At 41.8% G+C, this 23,947-nt stretch overlaps 2 protein-coding genes across 2 annotated transcripts in view; both read left to right on the forward strand.

The window, feature by feature from the left end:
• The window catches only part of ALDH18A1 (aldehyde dehydrogenase 18 family member A1), a 948,333-nt gene that overhangs the window by 155,567 nt on the left and 768,819 nt on the right, over nucleotides 1-23,947 (forward strand). The window lies entirely within an intron of this gene.
• The window catches only part of ABCC2 (ATP binding cassette subfamily C member 2), a 143,184-nt gene that overhangs the window by 80,105 nt on the left and 39,132 nt on the right, over nucleotides 1-23,947 (forward strand). Inside the window, exons 18-21 of the mRNA XM_030202930.1 lie at nucleotides 3,480-3,647; nucleotides 15,433-15,619; nucleotides 17,640-17,766; nucleotides 21,866-21,998. Coding sequence (XP_030058790.1) covers nucleotides 3,480-3,647; nucleotides 15,433-15,619; nucleotides 17,640-17,766; nucleotides 21,866-21,998 — 615 coding nt within the window. The remainder of the gene's footprint in view (nucleotides 1-3,479; nucleotides 3,648-15,432; nucleotides 15,620-17,639; nucleotides 17,767-21,865; nucleotides 21,999-23,947) is intronic.

Here is a 23,947-nt window from a genome sequence, read left to right on the forward strand (position 1 = left end):
TCAATAACAACTAAGTGCTATAAAGGTGCCAAAACTGAGCAGATGACCACTGGAGGGATAAAGGCATGACCCCCCTTAATCCCCACCTCCTAAGAGGTGAAAGTGGCCCTAAAGGAAAGATGCACTGAGCACAAAGACATCTAAAATAGGCCGATTTTTGAACCGAAAAGATAGACATTTTTCAGGTTTGAAAATGACCATGTCTGGCACTGGATTTTTTTACATTTTTGCAAGATGTTCAAAATCGAATTTGGACGTCATATCAAAAATCCCCTCCATGTGTGATTTGTTTTTCATTTTTTGTTTTATGTTATGTTATAGATGGCTTATATCCCACCAAAGCCCATTCAATATGGTTCAAGTCAGCCAGCCATTTTTGGGAACGTACAATACAGATTAAACAACATTAAAATCTGGACTAACAGATCTTTAATTAACAGTCATGAGCAGACTTTTTTTATGCAACCTATAGGGCTAGTGTGCTACAGCGCATTAATACTATCACAAAGGATTAATGCACATTAGTTGCATTGTTAATGTATGCAAGCTAGTTTACCTATAGTGCTGTCAATGGAGTGGAGGAGTGGCCTTGTGGTTAGAGCACTGGTCTTGCAATCCGGAGGTGGCCAGTTCAAATCCCACTGCTGTTACTTGTGATCTTGGACAAGCCACTTAACCCTCCATTGCCTCAGGTACAAACTTAGATTGAGAGCCCTCCTGGGACAGAGAAATATCCAGTGTACCTGAATGTAACTCAACTTGAGCAACTACTGAAAAAGGTGTGAGCAAAATCTAAATAAATGTAAGTAAACTAGCTTGGATAGTGTGGTAATGAGATGGAAACTTATGCAAAATAACTCACTATTAGCACAACTAAAATATATGTATGCAAACTATTTCACAGATGAATCAACCAAAAGATCTTTACATCCATAGGAGATGTAATTAAATTTTTGTCATATCCATATGTGGCCATCTCTGGGAAAAGGTGACTAAAGTCTCCAGAAACAAAAAATGAGGTTTTAATGAATTCTGTTAGAGCAAACAATTTGAAATAAAACAGTTCAAACCCTATCCTTTTATGTGAAAAAAATAAAAACGTTTCAGAAGATCAAACAAGTAACTTTTACAGACTGTTTATGGTCTCATGACATGAAAAATTGGGCCATTCTTAACATTTTAGATCCGCTAATTTAGTCACCTTTTCCCAGAGACAGTCACATATGTGCTTCCACATCCTTACAAAACAGGCAAGGGTAGAGATGGCCAGAGAAATGGATGAAAATTCCACAGGAATTGTTGGCTTTTGTCTGCTCGACGAGACTTCATATTTTAGTTTTTTTTAACAGCAGTTCTTTCAGCAGCAGTGGTTTAACTGGCTGAAGGCTGAGGATCTCATCATTTTGAACCCTATAGAATACATATGACAACTCAAGGACAGCTGACGTAGGCACATGCCAAAACTCAAAGGCACATGCCAAAACACAACTATGGTTGGGGCCCTTTTACAAAGACGCAGTAGGCTCTACTTGCATGCAGCGTGCACCAAAACAAGACTACCACCAGGCCAGCACGCCCCCGGCAGTAATTTCAGACTTGGCATGCTCCCATACCGCCAGGACAAATTATTTTTTAATTTCCTACCACGTGCAGTGTTTCTGGCGTTAATCAGCAGTTGATGTGTGCCGACCGGTCATCGCACGTGTAGCGTGTGAGCCCTTACTGCTAGATCAATAGGTGGCGTTAAGGGCTCAGGCTGTAAATAGGCGTGTGCTGGTTTCAGCAGACTGCTAAAAGCTGTCGTTTCTTTCTCTCTAATATCAGCAAAATTCGCCCTTTCTACTACTACTACTTAACATTTCTAAAGCGCTACTAGGGTTACGCAGCGCTGTACAATTTAACATGGAAGGACAGTCCTTGCTTGAAGAGCTTACAAAATTCGCCCTTTCCTTTCTGAGCACACTACCAGAACCCTCATCCACGCTCTTATCACCTCTCGCTTAGACTACTGAAACTTGCTTCTCACAGGTCTCCCACTTAGCCATCTCTCTCCTCTTCAATCTGTTCAAAATTCTGCTGCACGACTAATATTCCGCCAGTGTCGTTATGCTCATATTAGCCCTCTCCTCAAGTCACTTCACTGGCTTCCTATCCGTTTCCGCATACAGTTCAAACTCCTCTTATTGACTTATAAGTGCATTCACTCTGCAGCTCCTCAGTACCTCTCCACTCTCATCTCTCCCTTCACTCCTCCCCGGGAACTCCGTTCACAGGGTAAATTTCTCTTATCTGCACCCTTCTCCTCCACCGCTAACTCCAGACTCCGTTCCTTTTATCTTGCTGCACCATATGCCTGGAATAGACTTCCTGAGCCTGTACGTCAGGCTCCATCTCTGGCCGTCTTCAAATCTAAGCTAAAAGCCCACCGTTTTGATGCTGCCTTTAACTCCTAACCCTTATTCACTTGTTCAGAACCCTTATTGGGTTCAATTCCTACTGCAGCTCCTTGTGACTCTGGGCAAGTCACTTAACCCTCCATTGTCCCAGGTATAAATAAGTACCTGTATATAATATGTAAACTGCTTTGAATGTAGTTGGAAAAACCACAGAAAGGTGGTATATAAGTCCCATTCCCTTTCCCTTATTTTATCATCCTCACTTTAATATTCACTTATCTCTTATTTGTCCTGTTTGTCTGTCCTAATTAGATTGTAAGCTCTGTCGAGCAGAGACTGTCTCTTCATGTTCAAGTGTACAGCGCTGCGTACGTCTAGTAGCGCTATAGAAATAATTATTATTAGTAGTAGTAGTTTCAATTTTGCAGCAGGCCCTTTTCTCGGACCATTGAAAAAAGCCCTTTTTCCCAGATGAGGTAAAAACTGGCCCAGCGCGTGCCAAAAACACGCACCCACAGTACCACAGGCCATTTTGTGCCGCAGCTTAGTAAAAGGACCATAGTAAGGCATTTGACTACCAAAATTACTCCTGTGAATTTTTTACCCACTTCTCTCACCATCTCCCCTGACATTCTCTGTTGGTGACCAATGTGAAGAATGGTTATTCTCCTTCTCTCTGTTGGTTCTGCTTTTAATCTCCTTAACATCTGCTGTTAATATGCACGATAAGCCCTGTGTCTGTCAAATTAATGGGTGATTTTTGATGACTCCAACTCATTGGGCCCTATAGATTCTTTTCCTTAATTGGTTGGGGAGTGAGAATATAAATTATGTTTTCTATTTAACAAAATAGTAAAATATCAAGCATTACTACAATTATGGCAACAGTAAATGGCATTTGCAAATGACTTCAGTTTTGTCTGTCTCTTTTTCTCTGTTTTTCTGAATCAGTTCTCCTCAGTTACTGTATGTGTAATCTATTAAAAATGACTAAGAAAGTGATCTGTTAAAAATGACTAGGAAGTCTTATATGTGGCTAGACAGAGTCACAGCTAATGTCAGATTTTTAAAATTTTGTTTCAGGGGATCAACTTGAGCGGGGGTCAAAAACAACGAGTCAGCTTGGCCAGGGCAGTCTATAGTGATGCTGACATTTATATTCTCGATGACCCACTTTCCGCTGTAGATGCCCATGTTGGAAAGTACATCTTTGAGAAGGCAATTGGCCCAAATGGAGCACTAAAGAATAAAGTAAGAGGGTCCTTTTATTTTGGATAACATATTTACTTAGCTATTAATTTGCTACTACTACTACTTATAATGTGCGTATTACATATAACAGGGATCAATATTCAAAGTGATTTAACTGTCCTGAAATGGCTCCTGGCTGGTTAAATCACCTGTTGGGAGCTGTTAATTTTCAGCAGCACTTAACCGGTCAGTGCCACTGAAAATAACCCATTAGTGCCGAACTGAAACCCAGCTATTTTTGGGGTGTTCTGGGGGTGGAGTTGGCACTTGGCCAGTTAAATGCTGATATTCAGCATTTAACCGGCTAGGTTAACTGCATAAATAGGACCGCATAAAAGCTACTCCTATCTTTATGCAGTATCCCATAGCTGGCTAACTGCTGAATATCGCACTTAACTACACATTAGCTGGCTCCGGAAACCTAGAAATTCAATACCGGTACCCAGTCATGGCCCTAGCGTTGACTATCTGGGTTTAACGCTGGCAATGGTCAGCAAAACGTTGATCACCACTGGATAAATATGGGGACCACAATATATGTATATGCAATACTGGATAGAAATACACGCGGGACATTTTCTGCTCTGTGAAGCTCAAAATCTAGTTGAGACACACAGAAATAAGTTTCTAGTAATCACTTAACTAGTATAGCAAACCATATAATACAAGATGGCCAAGATTAGGAAGAGTCAATGTTTTTGGATCAAAAGCAATCTGAAAGAGGGGCTCTTTCAGCGGGACTTAAATGTGGACAGATACACCAACTCATGAAGATTGTTCCAGGCACATGGTGCCACAAGATAAAAAGAGCAGTATGGAATTAGCAATGGAGGAGAAAGGCACAGATAACAGCAGCTTGCCCAATGAGTAGATGTCACCTGGAGGAATGTAGGGTGAGATAAGAGAGTATAGGTAGTATGGAGCTGCAGAGTGAATGCTTTTTTAGGTGAGGATGTAATAATTTGAAACTAATGCAGAAATAGATGGGAAGCAAGTATATGAAGCCATGAAGAAGAGGGGTAACATGGTTACAATAAAGCTGGAGGAAAATTTACTGGAGAAATATGGTTCAGTAGGAGACCTGTGAGAAGGAGGTTGCATTAGTTGAAGCAGGAGATCATGAAAGAGTGGATACAATTTTTGGTAGTGGCATAGAAGTAAAATGAAAGACTTTGGTGATACTGTACAGGATTTGCACAGAGAAAGAGAGGAGTCAAAGATGATCCCAAGGTTGTGGGTCAGCACAGGGAACAGGGAGGATGACAGTATTAACAACCAAGATAGAAACATTTGGATGAGAGGAAGTGAGGTTTGGAGGAAATATAAGAAGTTAGATCTTGGCTACAGTAAGTTTAAGGTGGCAGTGGGACATCCAGCCATCTACGCCAGATAAACAAAACAATAATCTGAGACTATATTGAAAGCTATAAGGGAGATCAGTGCACTAAAGGAATGAGTTTAAATAGAGGGTATGCCAGTTGATAACAGGAGGAGGATCAACAAAGAGATACACTAAAGATGACATGGGAGAGATAAAGGAAGAACCAAAACAGGACAAAATCTTGAAATGCAAGTGAGGATAGAGTATCTGGGCATAGAATATGATTAAGAGTGTCATAAGTAGTGGATAGGTCAAGGAAGCTGAGGACTCAGTAATGATATCGGTCTTACTCATGAAGAGGCCAGGCCGTTAGAAACTTTTTTTTTCAAGACCATGTCAGTGAAATGGAGAGCGCAGAATCCAGACTGGAGCTGACCAAGAATGACAGGATTCAAGAAAGGCAAGGAAATGGTAGTAGAAAGCACATGCAAGTAACTTGGATGTAAACAACAGGGGAGAAAGTGGATGGGCTTTTTGAGGAGTACAGTGATCACAGCATATTTTAAGGCAGCAGTGGAAAGTGATAGATTAAGGATATGACAGATGGAAAAGATGACTGAAGAGGAGACAGAGTGGAGGAATTTGGGTAGGAATGGGTTCAGAGGAAGAAGTAATGAGGCCAGAGGAAGGAAAAGATGAGTAGTTTCCTTCTCCTTGACTTCAGCGAAGTAACAAAGGGTAGCAGGAGATAAAATGATGAGAAAAGAAAGAGGTTGAGGGAGTTAAATAGAGAACACAAGATGAATCTTGTGAACCTCTATGTTCAGCCCATGTATACTTCCCTTACAGATAGGGGCAAACACATTTTAAATGATGTGTTATTGTTGATTCCTGTCATGAATGGATTGAGTAATACCTAATCTAAGATTGCTTCCTGCATCTCTAAGATCAATTATTACAGTCGTAGTCATGGATTTAAATGGAACGCCTACAAGACTAAATTGCTTTGGTTAGATTGGAATGCTGATTCAGTTCCAGATTCTATAATTATTTCTAAAGATTTTTCTTTAAAATTGGAAAGAACCTCTAAAGTTCTTGGTGTTATTCTCGCCACCACTTTTTCTTTCAAACCTCAGGTAAATCATAATATACAGGTTGTATTTTTTAAACTCTGACAGCTACGTCAAATTCAATGCTATGCATTTCAGTAGTCTGGTGCAAGCCATTATTTTAACTCATTTTGATTACTGCAATATCTTATACCTGTCTCTTATAGCAAAACCATGCTTAAAACTACAAATTCTGCAGAACACAGCAGCCAAGCTTATATTGAGACTCAAAAGATCAGACAATTCTTCCGCCGCTCTCATTTCTCTTCATTGACTGCCATTACAGGCCTGTTGTTTGTTTCAATTGGCTTGTATAATATCTAAAATGTTTGATGGTTTTGTTCCTGCTTATATCCTTAATTTGTTTTCATTTACTACTGCTAATAGTATTAATAGAGCCAGAGATCCATTTTGTTTGTCTCTACCTTTTTTTTCAGGAGCTAGGTATAAATGATATCTTGAGGACTCGTTTACTTACCAAGCCCCTTGTTTTTGATGATCTCTTCCATCTGCTTCTACATTCTCCTGTTTGTTACTGTCCTTTACTTAAAAATTTGAAAACATATTTGTTTAAGAATTTTTTTGGTTAATTTCTCCTCTTGCTTTTTAGTTAACTTTATTTCTGTGATTTGTTACCTGCTTTGAACCACTTTTGTGGGAGTTGGCGGGATACAAGCACCACATTACATTGCATTACATGTGTAAACACTTTTACCATCAAAGTATCCATCACTTCTGTAAGTGCAAGAAACATTTTTTCTAGAGAAGGAAAGGGATCTAGCTCATGTCTTTTCAGTTATAGCTCAAGGAAAGTTAATTCAGGTACAGTAGGTATTTTCCGGTCCCTGGAGGGCTTATAATATGTTTGTACCTGCTGTAATGGAAAGTAATGTAACTTGACCAAGATCACAAGGAGCATCTATGGGATTTGAACCTGACCTCCCTGGTTCTCAGTCTGCAGCTCTACCCATTAGGCTAGTCCTACAACTTTGAAGACCTCTTTATACTTGATGGATCTGGCTTTGCTGGGTGTATGTCAGGCTCTTGGTCTTCTTTTCTGTTGAGCAGATCTTCGCAAACTGTGGATCGGGACCCCAAATGGGGACACAAAACCCACATTCAGGGTCATGACCTGAGTGAGTTCTCCATAAGTGCATCATTATTCTGCACCTCCATGGGGTCAAATAGTTTTATTTGGCCACTATTGTGGGCTCATAGCCCCAAAAAGATTGACAAGCACTGCTTTAGAGTTCTCAGTTCCTGTCCTCTCTGAATCTCAGGCTACATGATCCTTGAAGACTGCTGTGAACCAAGGAAGCCTTCCTTCTCCCTGCTTTTCCTGTACCTGATGGATTTTTATTTCGTCTGGGCCTTATCTAACAGGACGGTCATATACCACCATAGGTGCCAACATTTCAAAATGATTGAGGGTACCAAATACAGTACAGATTACCTCTCCCTGGATACAGTGAAGGACCTTGTCATGGAGTCAAGAGCAGTGAGCCCTTGGGCCACTGCTGGTGACCAGCAGCAGCAGGCGAGCCACCCAAAGATTTAAGCTGGAAACGGACAGGACTGATTACAAGTAGGACCGGAGCTGAGTGGAAGACAGGCAGGACTGGAACAAGCCGGACTGGAGCTGAAGCTGAAGGCAGGCAGGGCTGGAACAAGCAGGACTAGAACTGAAGCTGAAGGCAGGCAAGGATGGAACAAGCAGGACTGGAACTGAAGCTTGAAGGCAGGCAGGGCTGGAGCAAGCAGGACTGGAACAGAAGCTGAAGGCAGGCAAGAAGTACAGCAAGCACACGCAGACAAGAGCTCGTCTGAACACCTCTGTTGCAAAGGCAAAGCAGGAAGGTTTGAAGGCGCCTTATAAAGGCATTTCTGATGATGTCACGAGTAAGAATGAGGCTTGGCAGCAGGAACACCAGAGCAAGGCTTGGCTGCAAGAACACCAAAGCAAGGCTTGGCAGCAAGAACACCAGAGCGAAACTTGGCTGCAAGAGCACCAAAGCAAGGCTTGGCAGCAGGAACACCAGGGCGAGGCTTGGCTGCAAGAACACCAAAGTGAGGCTTGGCTACAGGAACTTCAGAGTGAGGCTGGAATGCTGAAACATTAGAATAGGATTGGAATGATCTCTGGAACACGTTTGGGAAACAGGGAGAAGGCAGTCCACAGCAGCCACAGGGCCTGGTCACTGGAAGGAGAGGTAAGTGTAGGCATGGGACACGGTGTTTTTAGGCTGCTTGTATCCCTTCCCAAATTAGCATGGGAGGGGTAAAAGAAACCAATGCTAAGTTCATATGAGAAAGTATATTTTACTTACTTACCAAATACAAATACAATAGTTTCTCATGAGAGTTCAATTCAGTAACATAAAAAGCTGTTTACTGTCTGCATCTCTGAAATACTCTTCTGAGACGGCAGCTTATATCGTTTGTTTCAGACAATGATTTACATGACTCTTTTTCTGCAAACTATCCTTCTCACAGGTTATTATCTGGTTCCCTTAAGCTGTTAGGCAACATTCTTCTGATGTTTATACTAGTTTCTTTCCCAAGGCCTCCCTTACCCGTAAGGGTATCATAAATACCAGAGATCATGCAGACTCATCAATCTCTGATAGACTCCAGAGTCATACAGACTTATCAATCTCTAGCCTTATAACCCATTCCATAATGCATATCTGTGCTCATAATTCTACAACGGCCACAACTGTGATAGACCTTTGCTCAATTTTGGGGGTGTTCAGCACCCACTGGCACTCACAGGGTTGGTTCCTGTTCCTACTATTGGCTTTAAGTTGCTGCAATAATAATAATAATAATAAAATATCTTTGCGTACTTACTGCCTGCAGGTTCAAAAACCTGACCCAGATCAGGGTTTCCATCTTCCTATTACTGCAGAGTTACCAAACTGCGTGTTACCTAAGAGAGGTTGAGTTAGTCCTGGTTTTATTTCATTAAATAGGTAGAGATATAATCCAATTGCCTTATAGAGATCAGAACACATTCAAACAATGTGGCAAAGACAGAACTGGATAAAGCTGGCCTAAGTGACAAGGTTGGTAGTCGTAGAAGCAGATACAATTAATGGAGGATACATGATAATTTATTGGAGATTCAAATATAAAATCAAGACTGACATGGCCATGTTTTCCTGGCAAAGACTGCTTCAGGTGCAAAACATTACTGTTAAAATAAATGGAACCATAAATAAGTATCACAAAATCATGTAAAGGGAAATGGGACTTGATATACTACCTTTCTGAGGTTTTTGTGTCACGATGGTGACTGTTTCCTTGTCTGTGCTCACCTCGCCCTCTGGTGGCCTGAACCAGTGGCTGCTATGAACTGTCACACGTTTGAGACTTTAGCCCAGTCCGGTCCGGATCTTCCAGGCTGCCAGACTTGCTTTTCTTGTTTGTGCCTGAACAGCACCCGTAGCTGCCTTGTGATTCCTACAGCTGAACTTCAGCTGCTGATGGGCTTTATTAGCCACCTGGAAACTTCTGTGTTTGCCTTTGCATCGTTTAAGGTCCTTGGTATGTGGGTGTGCTCTGTGCACTTCTGCCTAGTCCAGTTCTAGTCTGAGTTTCTTGCCTTGTTCTAGTTTGTTTGTGTGTAGTTAGCTTTGGTTTTATTGCTTAGTTCCTAGTCTTGTTTCTGGTCTGCATTTCCTTGTCTTGTGTCTGTGTTCCTTTTTAGTGGCTGCTTGGCAGCTTTCAGTCCTGACTCTCACCTGTCTGTGTTTCTGTCTTAGTGGCTGCCTGGCAGGTTTTAGTCCTGACTCTGTTGTGTGTTTCCTGTTGGTATCCAGTTCCTGCCCTGTCCTGTAAGTCCTGCCGGCTGCCTGCACCCAGGTGCTCAACTCCTGAGGAACGGCGGTCAAGCGCAGGTGAAGTCTAGCTGTTCCTGCTCTGCTTGTTTGCCTCTGCTGCAACTCCAGTCCAGGGTTCCAGTCCTGTTCTGCCTTGCCTCTGGTTTGGGGGTGATTTTGCCTGCCACTGCCGCTCCACGGCAGTGGTCCAAGGGCTCACAAACCCTGTGCTTCCGTGAGAAGCCTGACATTTTGCAACTACATTCAAAGCGGTTTACATATATTCAGATACTTATTTTGTACCAGGGGCAATGGAGGGTTATGTGACTTGCCCAGAGTCACAAGGAGCTGCAGTGGGAACTGAACTCAGTTCCTCAGGATCAAAGTCCACTGCACTAAGCACTAGGCTACTCCTCCACTCTAAAATCATAATAGAACCTTAACAGAGATATATAAACCACAAGATCAGTATCAGATCATAGGAAATAATTCATTAATAATAAATAAATATATCAAACAGAAAATATAAATGAATAGTTATATAAAAAGTGCATCTCCAAAAATGTGCAATGTGACATACAACAATGCCAAACATTGAGCAAAGACCATAATAAGGCACATAACATACCCTAATGGAGTGAACCTTTCACTTCACCATAGGCAATACTGAAATAGTGCAAACAATATATGTTAAGAGTTAATCTCATCCATAGACTACATGTAAGGCAATTTAAAATAATCAAAAGCTCCGCAAAAATATTTAGCATAGCCAAACCCTCCAAACTTCAAAGGGGTCTCTGTCTGGCAGCTTCTAATGGCAATGAGTGTAATTCCTCTTATAAACCTGTGCTGGGTCACATGACACACACACGATTAAGTTTTTAAAAAATGCTAAAATAAAAAGCCATGCATTCCAGTGACATCATAGGAGACAACATGACTGCCGCAACTAAAACCCATCTAAAAAGAATCAAAAAACCTTTGCTTAAGCAAAATTAAAATGTAAAAATGAAAGGCAGAAGCTGCTTATGTGGCTCTTATGAATAAAACTGCTTTTTAAACATTTCTAAAATTGAAATTAAAATCAACAAAAAAATGACCTCCGTTATTCACAACATTAATAATATTGTTAAAAATGCTCATTTTGGAAAATAAATTATTTATTCATGAAGGGCATGAGATAAGCTTTCAGATGGTAAGCTTTAGATTGTAAGCTCTTTTGAGCAGGGACGGTCCTTCCCCATGTTAAACTTGTACAGCGCTGCGTAACCCTGGCAGCGCTATAGAAATGCTAAGTAGTAGTAGTAGTAGTAGTAGTATGGTACCTAAAAAGACTACATTTGAAGCATAAAAAATTGTGATAAAATCTGCCTTTACGAGTGCAATGGGCTCAAATAGCACATAAAAACGTGAGTAAGATTGAACTCTTATTTAAAAATGTGAGATCCATATCACCACTCCTCCTGGTGTACAGTTTTGTATTTTCAAAATTATGCACGTTGGTTTAGTACCCACAGAAAAAGAAGTTGTGAGTCTCTGGAGTTACCTTTTTCTTCCACAATTTTCGAAGTGAAAATGTGCAAAGCCTGTGGGTAAAAAGCACTCATACACTTTGCAGCAGTGTGGGCCATTTGAAAATTGTCCCTCTATGTAGTTACGAACATTGAAAAGCAAATTTGCATGCTTTTTTTTTATTTTATTACATTTGTACCCCGCGCTTTCCCACTCATGACAGGCTCAATGTGGCTTAAATATTCTATACAGGTACTTATTTGAACCTGGGCTTTAAAGAATTGTGTGCTAATAGACACATAGAACTGCTTGCTGGCATAATTTCTCATTTATATAAAGCAGTAAAGCATTTTGAAGTAGTAGCAGCAAGCAGCCAGTGTTGTATAGTAAAGAAGTAAAAGTACGCATTACAATACTTAAGTAAAGATATCATTACTTTTTCTGGTTATCAAGTACAAGACAAGCATGAGCACTTTTACTTGAAATGAAGTATTATCTGAACCAGTTTTAAGTATTTTTACCTCATTACAAGCTGCTTCGTTACAAGTACAAAAGTCTGAAGTACTACATTTTCTTCTCCCATCCTCCTTTTGACATGGCTCTGACATCTCCCCTCTCGCTTTCTCCATATGGAGTCCTTAAAATTTGCCTTCAGTTCTCTAGCATCTGCAGCAGTTAAAGGCAGCTTCCCCTCCTGTGGTCCAGTCTCTGTCTAGCCATCTATCCTTTCCTCATTCCTTGTGCCCAGCATTACTCTCCTTCCCCTCATTTGGTCCTTAAAACTTGCCTTCCCTTCAGTAGCTGTCAGCCACAGGCATTAACACAGACAACCTCCGGCGAGCTACATGGTCGCAGCAGTGAAGACAAGCAAACCTCCAGCAGACTACGGGAACTTCTCTCTACCATGTCCCATCTCCTCCGCATAGGTAGGACACAGCAGAGAGAAGGCACCATAACCTGCTGGAGGTTGCCTGTTCACTGCTGGGACCTCGCAGCCCACCCAAGGTTGTGTGCGTTAACCACTGTTGCTCCGTCTTTACCCTGCTGGAGAGTGGAGACTGCCTATCTTGATCTTCAGTTCTTCACTACTGCGGCTTTGCTTTGGACAAAAAAAGCTTTGAGCAGGCTCCTAGCTATGGGTGGGCCTTGCTCCCCTGCATTGTTTTCTGCTGCTCAGGAGTCGGGAGCCTCCGCTACAACTTCCCTTAGCTCTGCCTCTGCTCCAGCCTCACTGATACCTGCCCCCGCGGCCTAGAGCAGCTCGAGACTCCCACCTCAGCAGAGTCCAGTAGTGAGCTCCTGGAACCCACAGAGGCTGCGACAGAGTTGGGGAGTTGGTGCTTGGGAGCCCTGGTGGTGGTGCTGCCTTTAACTTAGCCAGCTACTCTTGTCCCGTGCCCCCATGGAAATCGGTCTCCCAAGGGCCGCAGCTAATAGGCACTGTGAAGATTCAACTTGGGCCTCCTTTCCATTACTGCACCACTGCTTAGGGCCTCATTGGGGGTAGGAAAGCCCAGGTAGAAAAACAAGCAAAAAAAGTTTTATGTATAATGCTGGTGGGACTCCCACCCATAATCCACGGTGGGAGTGGGCTCAGCCAAGGTAAAAAAAAAAAAAAAAAAACTTTTATTTGTAGTGCTGGTGGGCTTCTGGGTGGAGGATTGCTGTATTGGGAAGGGTGGGGAAATGCCAGACTATGGGGGAAGGGGGGAAGGCTGGAAGGGCTGATGCTGGGCTTCAGGAAGAATGGGGGATAGGGAAGGACAGGGTTAGGAAAAACCAGGGCAAAGTAGGAAAGAGACACTGGGACCAAATCGAATAGGGAAAAAAATCTTCAGACAACAAAGGTAGAAAAATATTTTGTTTTGAATTTATTAATTGGAAGTAAAGTATGATTCCTCAGGGTTACATGAGTGAGAGAGACTGGGTGAAGGGTGGGATGGGAGTGGGAGTTACATGAGCGAGAGTGAGACTGGGTGAAGGTTAGGGAGGGGGTTACACAAAGAGAGTGGCATTGAGTGAAGGTTGGGGAGGGGGTTACATGAGCAAGAGTGAGACTGGGTGAAGGCCGGGGGGGTTACATGAGAGACAGAGTGAGACTGACTGAAGGCTGGGGGGTTACACAAAGAGAGTGGCATTGAGTGAAGGTTGGGGAGGGGGTTACATGAGCAAGAGTGAGACTGGGTGAAGGCCGGGGGGGTTACATGAGAGACAGAGTGAGACTGACTGAAGGCTGGGGGGTTACATAAGCAAGTGTGAGACTGGGTGAAGGCTGGGCAGAGGTTTACATGAGCGAGTGTAAGACTGGGTGAAGGCTAGGCAGGGGGTTACATGAGCAAGAGTGAGACTGGGTGAAGGCTGGGTGGGGAAGTTACATGAGCAAGCGTGAGACTAGGTGAAGACTGGGAAGAAGGTTACATGAGTGAGAGTGAGATTGGGTGAAGGCCGGGGGTGGGGGTTACATGAGTGAGAGAGAGACTGGGTCAAGGCTGGGGAGGGAGTGATGCAGTGTCATATTTTTCTACTATTTGACAACATGTGGCAAAATACGATGGTGCGTGTTTTGGCCCCCCAAATGTTACAAAAGATTAAATGTGGCCCCAGTAGAAAAAAGTTGGAGAACTCTGTTGTAGGTCTCTTTCTCCTTCGATTAAAGGGGTTGCAAGTGTTGCAAAGTGTTTTGGTAGACACTTTTAATAAGTATCTAGGTGTCCAGATAGACAATCAATTGTCTTTTTCAAAACATGTTTATGTATCTTTAGGTAATTTGGGGGGCTTCGACCTTTTCTTACTGAACCAGCACAACATACGGTGATGATCAATTGACTGAGCTTTGTCGTTGCCTGTCATTTGGACATTTCCACTGGCAACAGCGTTTCTTTAATTTTGTTACGTGTTTGATTTTAATTTTAATTGATGTTAATTTACTGTGTTCACTGCTGTGATGCAGCTGCCATTAGTGGTATATCAAATTTAATAAACAAACACACATTTTGTAGTTGCAGTACTTTTTACCTTTACTCAAGTAGAGGAGTGTGGTAGCCGTGTTAGTCCACTCTTAAGGTTATCAATAGAAATCAAACAAAATAAAACATGGAAAAGAAAATAAGATAATACCTTTTTTATTGGACATAACAATACATTTCTTGATAATTTCTTGATAATCAAGAAATGTATTAAGTTATGTCCAATAAAAAAGATATCATCTTATTTTCTTTTCCATGTTACCTTTACTCAAAAAGTATTATATTAGGCACTTACTTTTTTACTTTTACTTGAGTAAATTTTTAATGTGATTTTCATTTTACTTTTACTTAAGTATCAAAATATGCATTTTTTTCTTTACTTTTACTTAAATACTTTGACCTAGTACTTTAAACAACACTGCAAGCAGCAAATTCCATTTACACATGGAAAGCTCTACCTAATGACTTTGGTGAGTAGTATGGTTTTATTTGAATGAACATTAGAGTTCTGAAAGAATTGATATGATGGCCCCAGGGGCACCTCGCCAAAATGTCCTGGTCACTGATCATTTTAGAGTTTTGATTGACCAAATCTAATCTAATCTAATATAGACATTTTTATTCCGCTTAACCTACAAAAGGCTCAAGGAAGATCACAGTGCAAACTAAAAATGGACAAGCCCATTGAATTACAATCAAACATTAAAAGTAATCCAAAAACCAATCAAATATTTAAGGTAACCCAAAAAATCTCTTCTTCTACCTAAGAATCCATCAAAAATTGGGAATATAAAATAGTCTTAATTTCCTCCTAAAATCAGAATAGCAGTTAATATTTCTCATTTTTTTATGTAATTTATTGCATAACTCTGGACCCCTACTTGTAATAGATCTGTATTTGGTAGTGACCTTACGGAATACCGCATACTTCTACCTCAACTTTCTGCTGTCCATCTGTAGTACTGGAGTGGCGACTGTATAAAATTCCATAAATTCATGGCGCATAAAATTTGACTGAGATTTGCTAAATCATTGTACCCTCTGTTTGCACTGTAGACTCGAATCCTTGTGACGCATGGTGTCAGCTTCCTGCAGCACACAGATGAGATTGTCGTACTGGTGAATGGAGTTGTCTCTGAAACTGGATCTTATAGAACGTTGCTGGAAAACAAGGGAGCATTTGCAGAGTTTCTAAAAACCTATGCAAAACAGGAAGAGCACAAGAAGGAAGGAGAGGCCACAGGTAGATAGTTACAACACTGCAATAAACCCTTGCAATCTGGTTACAACAGTTGGACCCCAGAGATATTTGCATCTCCTTGGTAATGACCTGTGAAAGGGTTGATATTCAAAAGGTTTCAACCAGGTAGGGGAGGCTCCTGCCCAGTTTAGCCCCACTGAGCTAGTTGGATGCTGATATTCAATGGCACTTAACATAGTAGCATCCCTGAATATCACTGCTAACTGGCCACCCCCTAACTGGCTAGGCTTGGGGTGGGCTGGGGGGTGGAGTTAAGGCGAAATACCAGTTTAACCAATTAGTGGCGATATTCAGTCTGCTAACTGGCTAAGGGGCCCTTTTACTAAGCTGCGGTAAGAAGTGGCCTGCAGTAGTTAGTCGCGTGAAATTGGTGCGCACTGGGCTATTTTTTACCGTGGCTGGGAAAAAGTTTTTTTAATTGGGGCAGTAAATGGCCATGCACTAACATTAAAAGTAGCACACAGCTGTTTACTGCCTGAGCCCTTACCGCCACCCATTGACCTAATGGTAAGGGCTCATGCGCTACTCACATGGTAATCATGCAGTGCGTGCCAATGTAGCCACACTGCTGTTTACCGACAGGAACTCCCCCCATGGTGGAAAATAGAAAAATATTTTCTACCGCGGAATCAGCCTGCGCCAACTTCAAAATTATTGCCGGGTACCTGTGCTACCACGGTGGTAGTGTCAGTGGCATACCGAGGGTGGGGTGGTGGAGGCGGTCCACCCTGGGTGCACACTGCTGGAGGGGTGTAGAGAGCAGCCATGCTGGTGTTGGCTTTGCTGGTTCCCTGCTCCCTCTGCCCCGGAACAGGTTACTTCCTGTTCCGGGCAGAGGGAGCAGGGAACCAGTGGAACCGACAGCCATGCGGCTGCTCCCAGCAGATAAGAATGCACCTGTGGGGGACTTGGGGGGAGGTTATACACCAGGGGGTTGTTGATGCGCCAGGGGGTGTTGTGCTGCACCCGGTGGGGGATGCCGCTGCACCCGGTGTGGGGGGGTGGCAGCCAACCAAGGATCGCCACTGAGTAGTGTTAATTTGGCATGCACTTCCTGCATATTAGCCCTACTGCAGCTTAGTAAAGGGGTCTCTTAGTGCATACTACAAATCAACTTATGCATTCAGCTTTTCTTACTTAAGCGCACAACTATGGAACGCTCTGCCAAAGATAATAAAAACAACGAACGACCACCTAAGTTTCCGGAAAGAACTAAAAACAAACCTGTTCAAAAAGGCATACCCCACCGACCCAACATAAAAACCTAAGTTCCTGCAACACTGCAAAACCAAAGACTGTAATGGTCATACCTTAAACCTCATCCCCCCTCCCTAACTTCCCCAATGAATCTACCAAACACGAACCTTCTTTTACCACAATAACACCTGTATTTGTTCATACCGCAACTGACGAACGCCGTTGCGGTACCATGTAAACCACACTGAGCCTGCAACTAGGTGGGAAAATGTGGGACACAAATGAAACAAATAAAATAAATAAATAAAGTTAGGACAGCCAATCAGCTGTCCTAACTTTACATGCTGAGTTAACCAGCGACCAGTCTGAATATCAGCCAGTGCCTGGTCAACTTCAGGCTCAGAGGACATACCCAGATATTTATTACTGGGAGCTGTGCATACTCCGGCATTAAATATGTAGGGTTAGTTCAGCCCATGGCTAGAAGCAGCTTACAGGCCATTTACCACCATGGGCTAAGATGACACTGTTTGTTTTGGGGACAAGTCCATGGCTACTTTTTAACCCACAGATTTAGTCACAAGCTTTAAAGCAAAAGTAGGATACAGTTGAAAATGCTATGTACTTGCCTGCTTTTCTTTTCCAGTGTAACTGGACTCGCTTAAAACAACACATTTGAAATACATGCTGCGTTTAGTGGCAGCATCTTCGGTGGCCTGCTTCCATTTGGAATTGTGTCATTCGCACTTTCTGTAACTAGAGTTTGTACTCAGTAATGCCATTGTGCCTCACACCCTCATTTCAGTTGGAACTGGAGATGAGGAAGAGGATGACGAGCCAACAGGACACAGTATAGAAGAAATTCCAGATGAAGGGGGAGCCATATCGCTGAAAAGGGAGAACAGTTTTCTCCTAAGAAAACAAAGATCCAGGTCTGTACATGCTCTCAGTCTTTGCTGTCATACTTGTTTCTGTTGTTGTTCTGTCCTCCGACAGCCTCGCACTAGTTTATAACGTGATCCTAAAATGTGTGTAATGCCTTTACTGTTATTCTCAGTTCCAAGAACTATCATTGCTGCAGTTTCTCACTGGAAAAATACATGAGCAATGCACTGTGGGTAATGTAATTCACAGGCAGTGCAACCACACTTGTTTGGCTGTGTAAGAACTGTTACCGCTGGTTGTGAGGCTGGTCACACCTTCCTTCTCTCTCCCTCTCTCTCTGCCAAGCTTGGCTCTTTTGTCTTCCTGTTCAGTCCTCAGAGGTCAGCCAGGTATGACCTTTCCCTCCTATCTCTAGGACTACCCCTTGCTATCCGATGGCAGGCTCTGTCCCCATTGGTCTCTATCTGCTCCTCCCTGTGTGAAGCTCCACCACTTCTTTGTCCTTTCAGCCACACGGGGCTTCTTTCACCATTATAGCCAGGGACATGGAGCTAACACCATCTGGCTCCACACAGCTCTGTCCTGCTGAGAACGCCCTGTAAAGAACCTAGTTTTTACCCTGTGAATATCTTCTTCCAAATGAGATATCGCACATTCCAGTCACCCAGCTTTGGACTATTTCTACCTGTTCAACTACCTTCCCCTTCCCCTGCAATACAACTACCTCTCTTCAGATCTCCACCTCCCACAACCTCCAGATTAAGAAGTCTCTGTATTCTGAACATCTATCTGTGAGTAAATTATCTGTGATTTATTCAATAAAAGAGACTTCATAATATAATAGAGACTTCAGGTGATTGCTGTGCCAGGGTTATGCTCCATGATATTGGGGCTTCTAATTACCAAGCTCCAAGAGTCATGACAGTTGTGACTATTCTCCTTTACTCTTTGTTGTATGTTATTCTCCTTTATTTCTTTATGCATTATGTTGTCTCCCATTCTGTTATTCTTTTGCGTTCTTTGTTTTGAGTTATTCTCTTTTACTCTCTGCTGTAAGTTATTCTCCTTTAATTCCCTGTGCATTATGTTTCCTCTCATTTTGTTGTGAGTTATTCTAATTTATTTTCTGTTGTAAGTTATTTTCATGCACTTCCCTTTCCATTAGGTTGCTTTTCATTCTATTGTGACTATTCTCCTTTACTCTTTGTTGTATGTCATTCTCCTTTACTTCCTTGTACATTATGGTTTCCTCCCATTCTGTTGTGAGTTATTCTCATTTACTGTCTGTTGTAAGTTATTTACTTCTTTATGCATTATTTTTCTTCCCATTCTATAGTGAGTTATTCTCCATTACTCTCTGTTGTAATTCATTCTCCTTTACTTTTCTATGCATTATGTTGCCTCACATTTTGTTAGTTATTTTGCTGTACTCTTTCTTGTGAGTTATTCTCTTTACTTAACTATCCATTATGTTGCTTTCTATTCTGCTGTGAGTTATTCTTCTTTACATCTCTATGCATTGTTTCCGCTCATTCTGTTGTGAGTTATTTTCCTTTAATCTCTGTTGTTATTCTCCTTTACTTCTCTATGCATTATGTCATCTCACAGAGAGAGTGGTGGATGCTTGGAATGCCCTCCCATGGGAGGTGGTGGAGATGAAAACAGTAACGGAATTCAAACATGCGTGGGATATACATAAAGGAATCCTGTGCAGAAGGAATGGATCCTCAGGAGCCTAGCCGAAATTGGGTGGCGGAGCTGGTGGGGGCAGTGGCATAACGAGGGGGGCTGCCACCCGGGGCAGGGCGGTTCGCCATTGCACCCCCCCCCCGGGTGCAGCACGATGACATACCCCCCCTCGGCGCATCGCCCCCCCCCCCCCGACCCAGTGCCCACCCTCTTCCGTCCAACCAGCTCCCTACCTTTAAAAAAATATCGGAATCCTCGCGCCTGCATGTAAAAGAAATGTGCACCGTCTCATCGGGCCTTCCCTCGCTCTGTCTGTCCCGCCCTCCGCTGACGCAACTTCCTATTTCCGCTTCGGATTCCAATATTTTTTTAAAGGTAGGGGGAGCTGGTTGGACGGAGGAGGGTGGGCACTGGGGGGGGGGGGTGTCGATGCGCCCAGGGGAGGGAGCTGGCAGGGAGCACCCCCCCCCGAGCTGACACCCGGGGCCCCTCCCGCCCCCCCCCCTTGCTATGCCACTGGGTGGGGGGAAGAGGGGTTGGTGGTTGGGAGGCGAGAATAGTGGTGGGCAGACTTATAGGGTCTGTGCCCTGAAAAAGACAGGTACAAATCAAGGTAAGGTATACACATATGAGTTTATCTTGTTGGGCAGACTGGATGGACCGTGCAGGTCTTTTTCTGCCGTCATCTACTATGTTATGTTGCATCCCATTCTTCAGTACTCTTTGTTGTGAGTTATTCTGCTTTACTTAACTATCCATTATGTTACTTTCCATTTTACCACTAATTTGTAGTAGCACATATCCCATTTAATGCTGTAAGATCTAGTTATTAATAACTGGGGTTAATGGTAAAATGACCCGTCTTAAAAGTAGCCCACATTGATAATTTTCCCCCTAAAACATATGTGCCTTTACAGAATAGGCACTCAGAGCTATTCCAAGTAGAACACAAAATACTCTTGCCCAAATTTACACTTGCTATGAAGAAAGTATAAATGTGTGTATATTCTCATGCATTATATAAAATACAATGAAATGACTAGGTACTGTTTAATCTTCAACAGACCCAAATGTCCAGGTGTAACCAATCAATTATAATTATATTGGTGTATGAACCTCAGCTGTACAATGCTATGTTCACTGGATTTTTACACAGCGCTTTACATCTATCGTCATCAGTTCAATCCTGCCTCCCTCATAATTTTGTATTTTTTTATATATTTAATTGCTTTAAATAAAATTACTTAGCTACTTAGTACTCACCTTTTCAAAATGAATTTCAGAGCTGGTTGCTCAGGGGAACTTTTTATTCGACATGGCACATGTTTCGCTGAAATGCTTTTTGAAGGATATCCCCTGAAATTAAAACATAGATGATTAATATACCATCCCTTTTAAATATATATATATATATATATATATATATATATATATATATATATATATATATATATATATATATATATATATAATGTGTGTACACTATATTGAAAAATCTTACCTGGTATTAGCCTCCGCTCATCCTGCTGACCCAAAAGTAACACAGCTAGGATGGCGGCAGCGTTTTTGTAGCAATCTTATATACTATCAAATGACAGTTTTCCCACCAATCACAGGGCACCCAGTTAAACCAATGTCACCCATTCAACCTCTGCATTAAATCCTTTAGGTTTACTGCATTCAACAAGAAAATTCATTCTTGTCCTTTATAGTTTAACAGTCTCTCAGGATTTCCAGCCTCCCATCAAATGTTCCCCTGAGCCGACCAGCTTTGAAATCGCTATGTAAAAATCCAGTGAACATAGTGTTGTACAGCTGAGGTTCATACATCAATATAATTATAATTGATTGGTTACGCCTGGACATTTCTGTTGAAGATTAAATGGTACCTAGTCGTATCATTGTGGACACATCCAGTGGTCAAATAAGTTGTTGTTGGCCATAGCTATTATATAAAATACATTATATTATAAATATTATATAAAATAGCTATTATATAAAATACAGGCATATACTTCAACTCCAGCTAAACTACACCCTATACATTCTTTCCATTTGTCTAATTTTACACAGTTCTGTAAGAAAACTTTTCCATGTGAAGAACTAGCTTTACACAAGGAATAAAGCTTGTAAAATTACCCAATTAGAGGGGAAGTTATCAATGTGGGCTACCTTTAAGATGTGTAATTTTACTGTTAACTCCAGTTATTAGTAACTAAGTCTCATTGCATAAAATGGAACATGCACTAAAATAGCACAAATTAGTGGGAAAATGACATGTCTTAACGATAGTCCATGGAGTGTGGTCCAGCTGTTCACATGGCCACCAACAGATGAATGAGACTCTGCTTCTTTACTTAGAGTTGGTATTGTCTCAGATCATACATTCTTTCTCATTTCCTTCTCAGGGGCACAATGTGCAAAGCTTTCTAATGTGCTCTCTCTGGCTTGTTATAGGCTCAGCAGCAGCACCAAGTCTTTAAAAGCAGCTCTAACAACAGGACAAGTTGAGTCAAAGGAGAAAGGTACAGATCCACAGAAGGTGAAGGGACAGCGCCTGATTGAAAAGGAGGCCATGGAAACCGGAAAGGTAGAAAACTAATTTCATCTCTGACATCAATGAAAGTAGAGCCAGTACTTGGGGACTTTAATCAACCATCAGAGCCCTTGGAGGAAGAAATAGCCTAGAACTTTTGGAGCAGTATTATAGATCTTATTTCAAAATATTCACATGTGTTGACCATGGTCCGATTGGAGTAAGGCTATGCTAAGGTAAGAAATATTTGTAAGCTTTTACAAAACGAGCCTCAATCGTCCAAGGTGCAAATACTGACAGACACCTCCAATAGGACTTCTCATCACAGGCTCCCTTGAGACTGGAAAAACTCCAAAAAGACCTGAAGAAAACCATTACTTCAAAACCCAGTACTCAAGGACTATATCAAACCAATAACATAACCATACTTCAGATCAAATCCCAAAATTTAGAAGAAATTCACAAAAACTTAAACCAAAAATATTTGACAAATGCACATTCAAGAAACATGGGAGATGTCCTGACACTTATCTTTACTGTAGATCCTTTTGAAAATGGACTTCCTCCATGTAATAGTCCTTGATCCCCGGTGCACAGTATAACATCCAATGGGACAAATATCTCTCATCATTAAGGGTTGATTCTTGAAAATGGTATTACAAATACCATCAGAAATTTCTAATGGTATTCTTTCAAGAAAACCCCAATATAACCTGAGATACAGTCCAGAAGGCTCTTATTCTAGTCAATTTCACTATGTTAGGACCTGTGGAGTCTGCAGAGGCAACACATGCAGAACCAGGAAGGAGGGAAGATGGCGCTGAGTGACCTTCTCAGAGGACACTTCCTACCAACCCTTGAGGCAACAGAGGAGTCTAGAAAGTCACCCAGGCTGTATTTTAGAAGGGATCTTAGATTTAATTACACTGCAGTGTCCAAGACACTGTTGCAGATTTAGAAATATTTTTCCTATGGCTGGCTTGATCCTTGTTATAGGATAAATTCTGTTGTTTTGAAATCAAAACATTAAGGAGATCTATTATAATGTGTTTATGCCATTATTACAGTCCCAGCACCGATGTTAGTGATGGGATACAATATAGAATACTTCATAAAGAACATAATTTATGACCTAAGATCTTTTATTAGTGCACCTTGATTTTAATATTGCACTTGCCTAATCAGGTTTGCTGCCCACTACTGCATGAAACGTTTGCCCTATATCATCCCTGTGGAACAGATTCAAAGACTATGTGATACTGTGAGCAAGGTTTGGGGGTGGGCCTTCTCAATAACACAGTCGGACAAAATGGTAAACATGAAATAAAGGTAAAATCTCTTATCTTCAGGGGTGGAAAAGTCCTAGCATGGGCCTATTTATTTATTTGTTGCATTTGTATCCCACATTTTCCCACCTATTTGCAGGATCAATGTGGCTTACGTTATGCCGTGATGGCGACTGCCATTTCCGGATTGAGAAATACAAAGTGGTATTGCATTAAGGTTCATAAATGATAAAATAGATTACAGAGTGGTATTACGTTACAGTTCATAAATGGTAGAGTAAATTATAGAGTAGGTTAGACATTTAGATATAGGAAGTTCATTCCGGCGTAAGATTTCATAAGTGGTAGTGCTTAGGATGGATCTTTGTGGTATGCCTTTTTGAACAGGTTGGTTTTCAGTGATTTTCGGAAGATTGTTAGGTCGTGCATTGTTTTTATGACATTTGGTAGTGTGTTCCATAGTTTCACGCTTATGTAGGAGAAGCTAGATACATAAGTTGATTTATATTTAAGTCCTTTGCAACTGGGGTAGTGAAGATTCAAGAATGTGCGTGTTGACCTTTCCGTGTTCCTAGTTGGCAAGTCTATGAGGTCTGACATATAGATCGGGGCCTCACCGTGAACGATTTTATGGCTAACAGGGCCCAAAACAGTCTATGGCCTGTGATTGCCACACCCAAACACAGCATTATTGTCTCTCTCTTTCTCCCTTTGGAT

Source organism: Microcaecilia unicolor, chromosome 5, assembly GCF_901765095.1.
Source record: "Microcaecilia unicolor chromosome 5, aMicUni1.1, whole genome shotgun sequence".
NCBI classification, from domain to species: domain Eukaryota; kingdom Metazoa; phylum Chordata; class Amphibia; order Gymnophiona; family Siphonopidae; genus Microcaecilia; species Microcaecilia unicolor.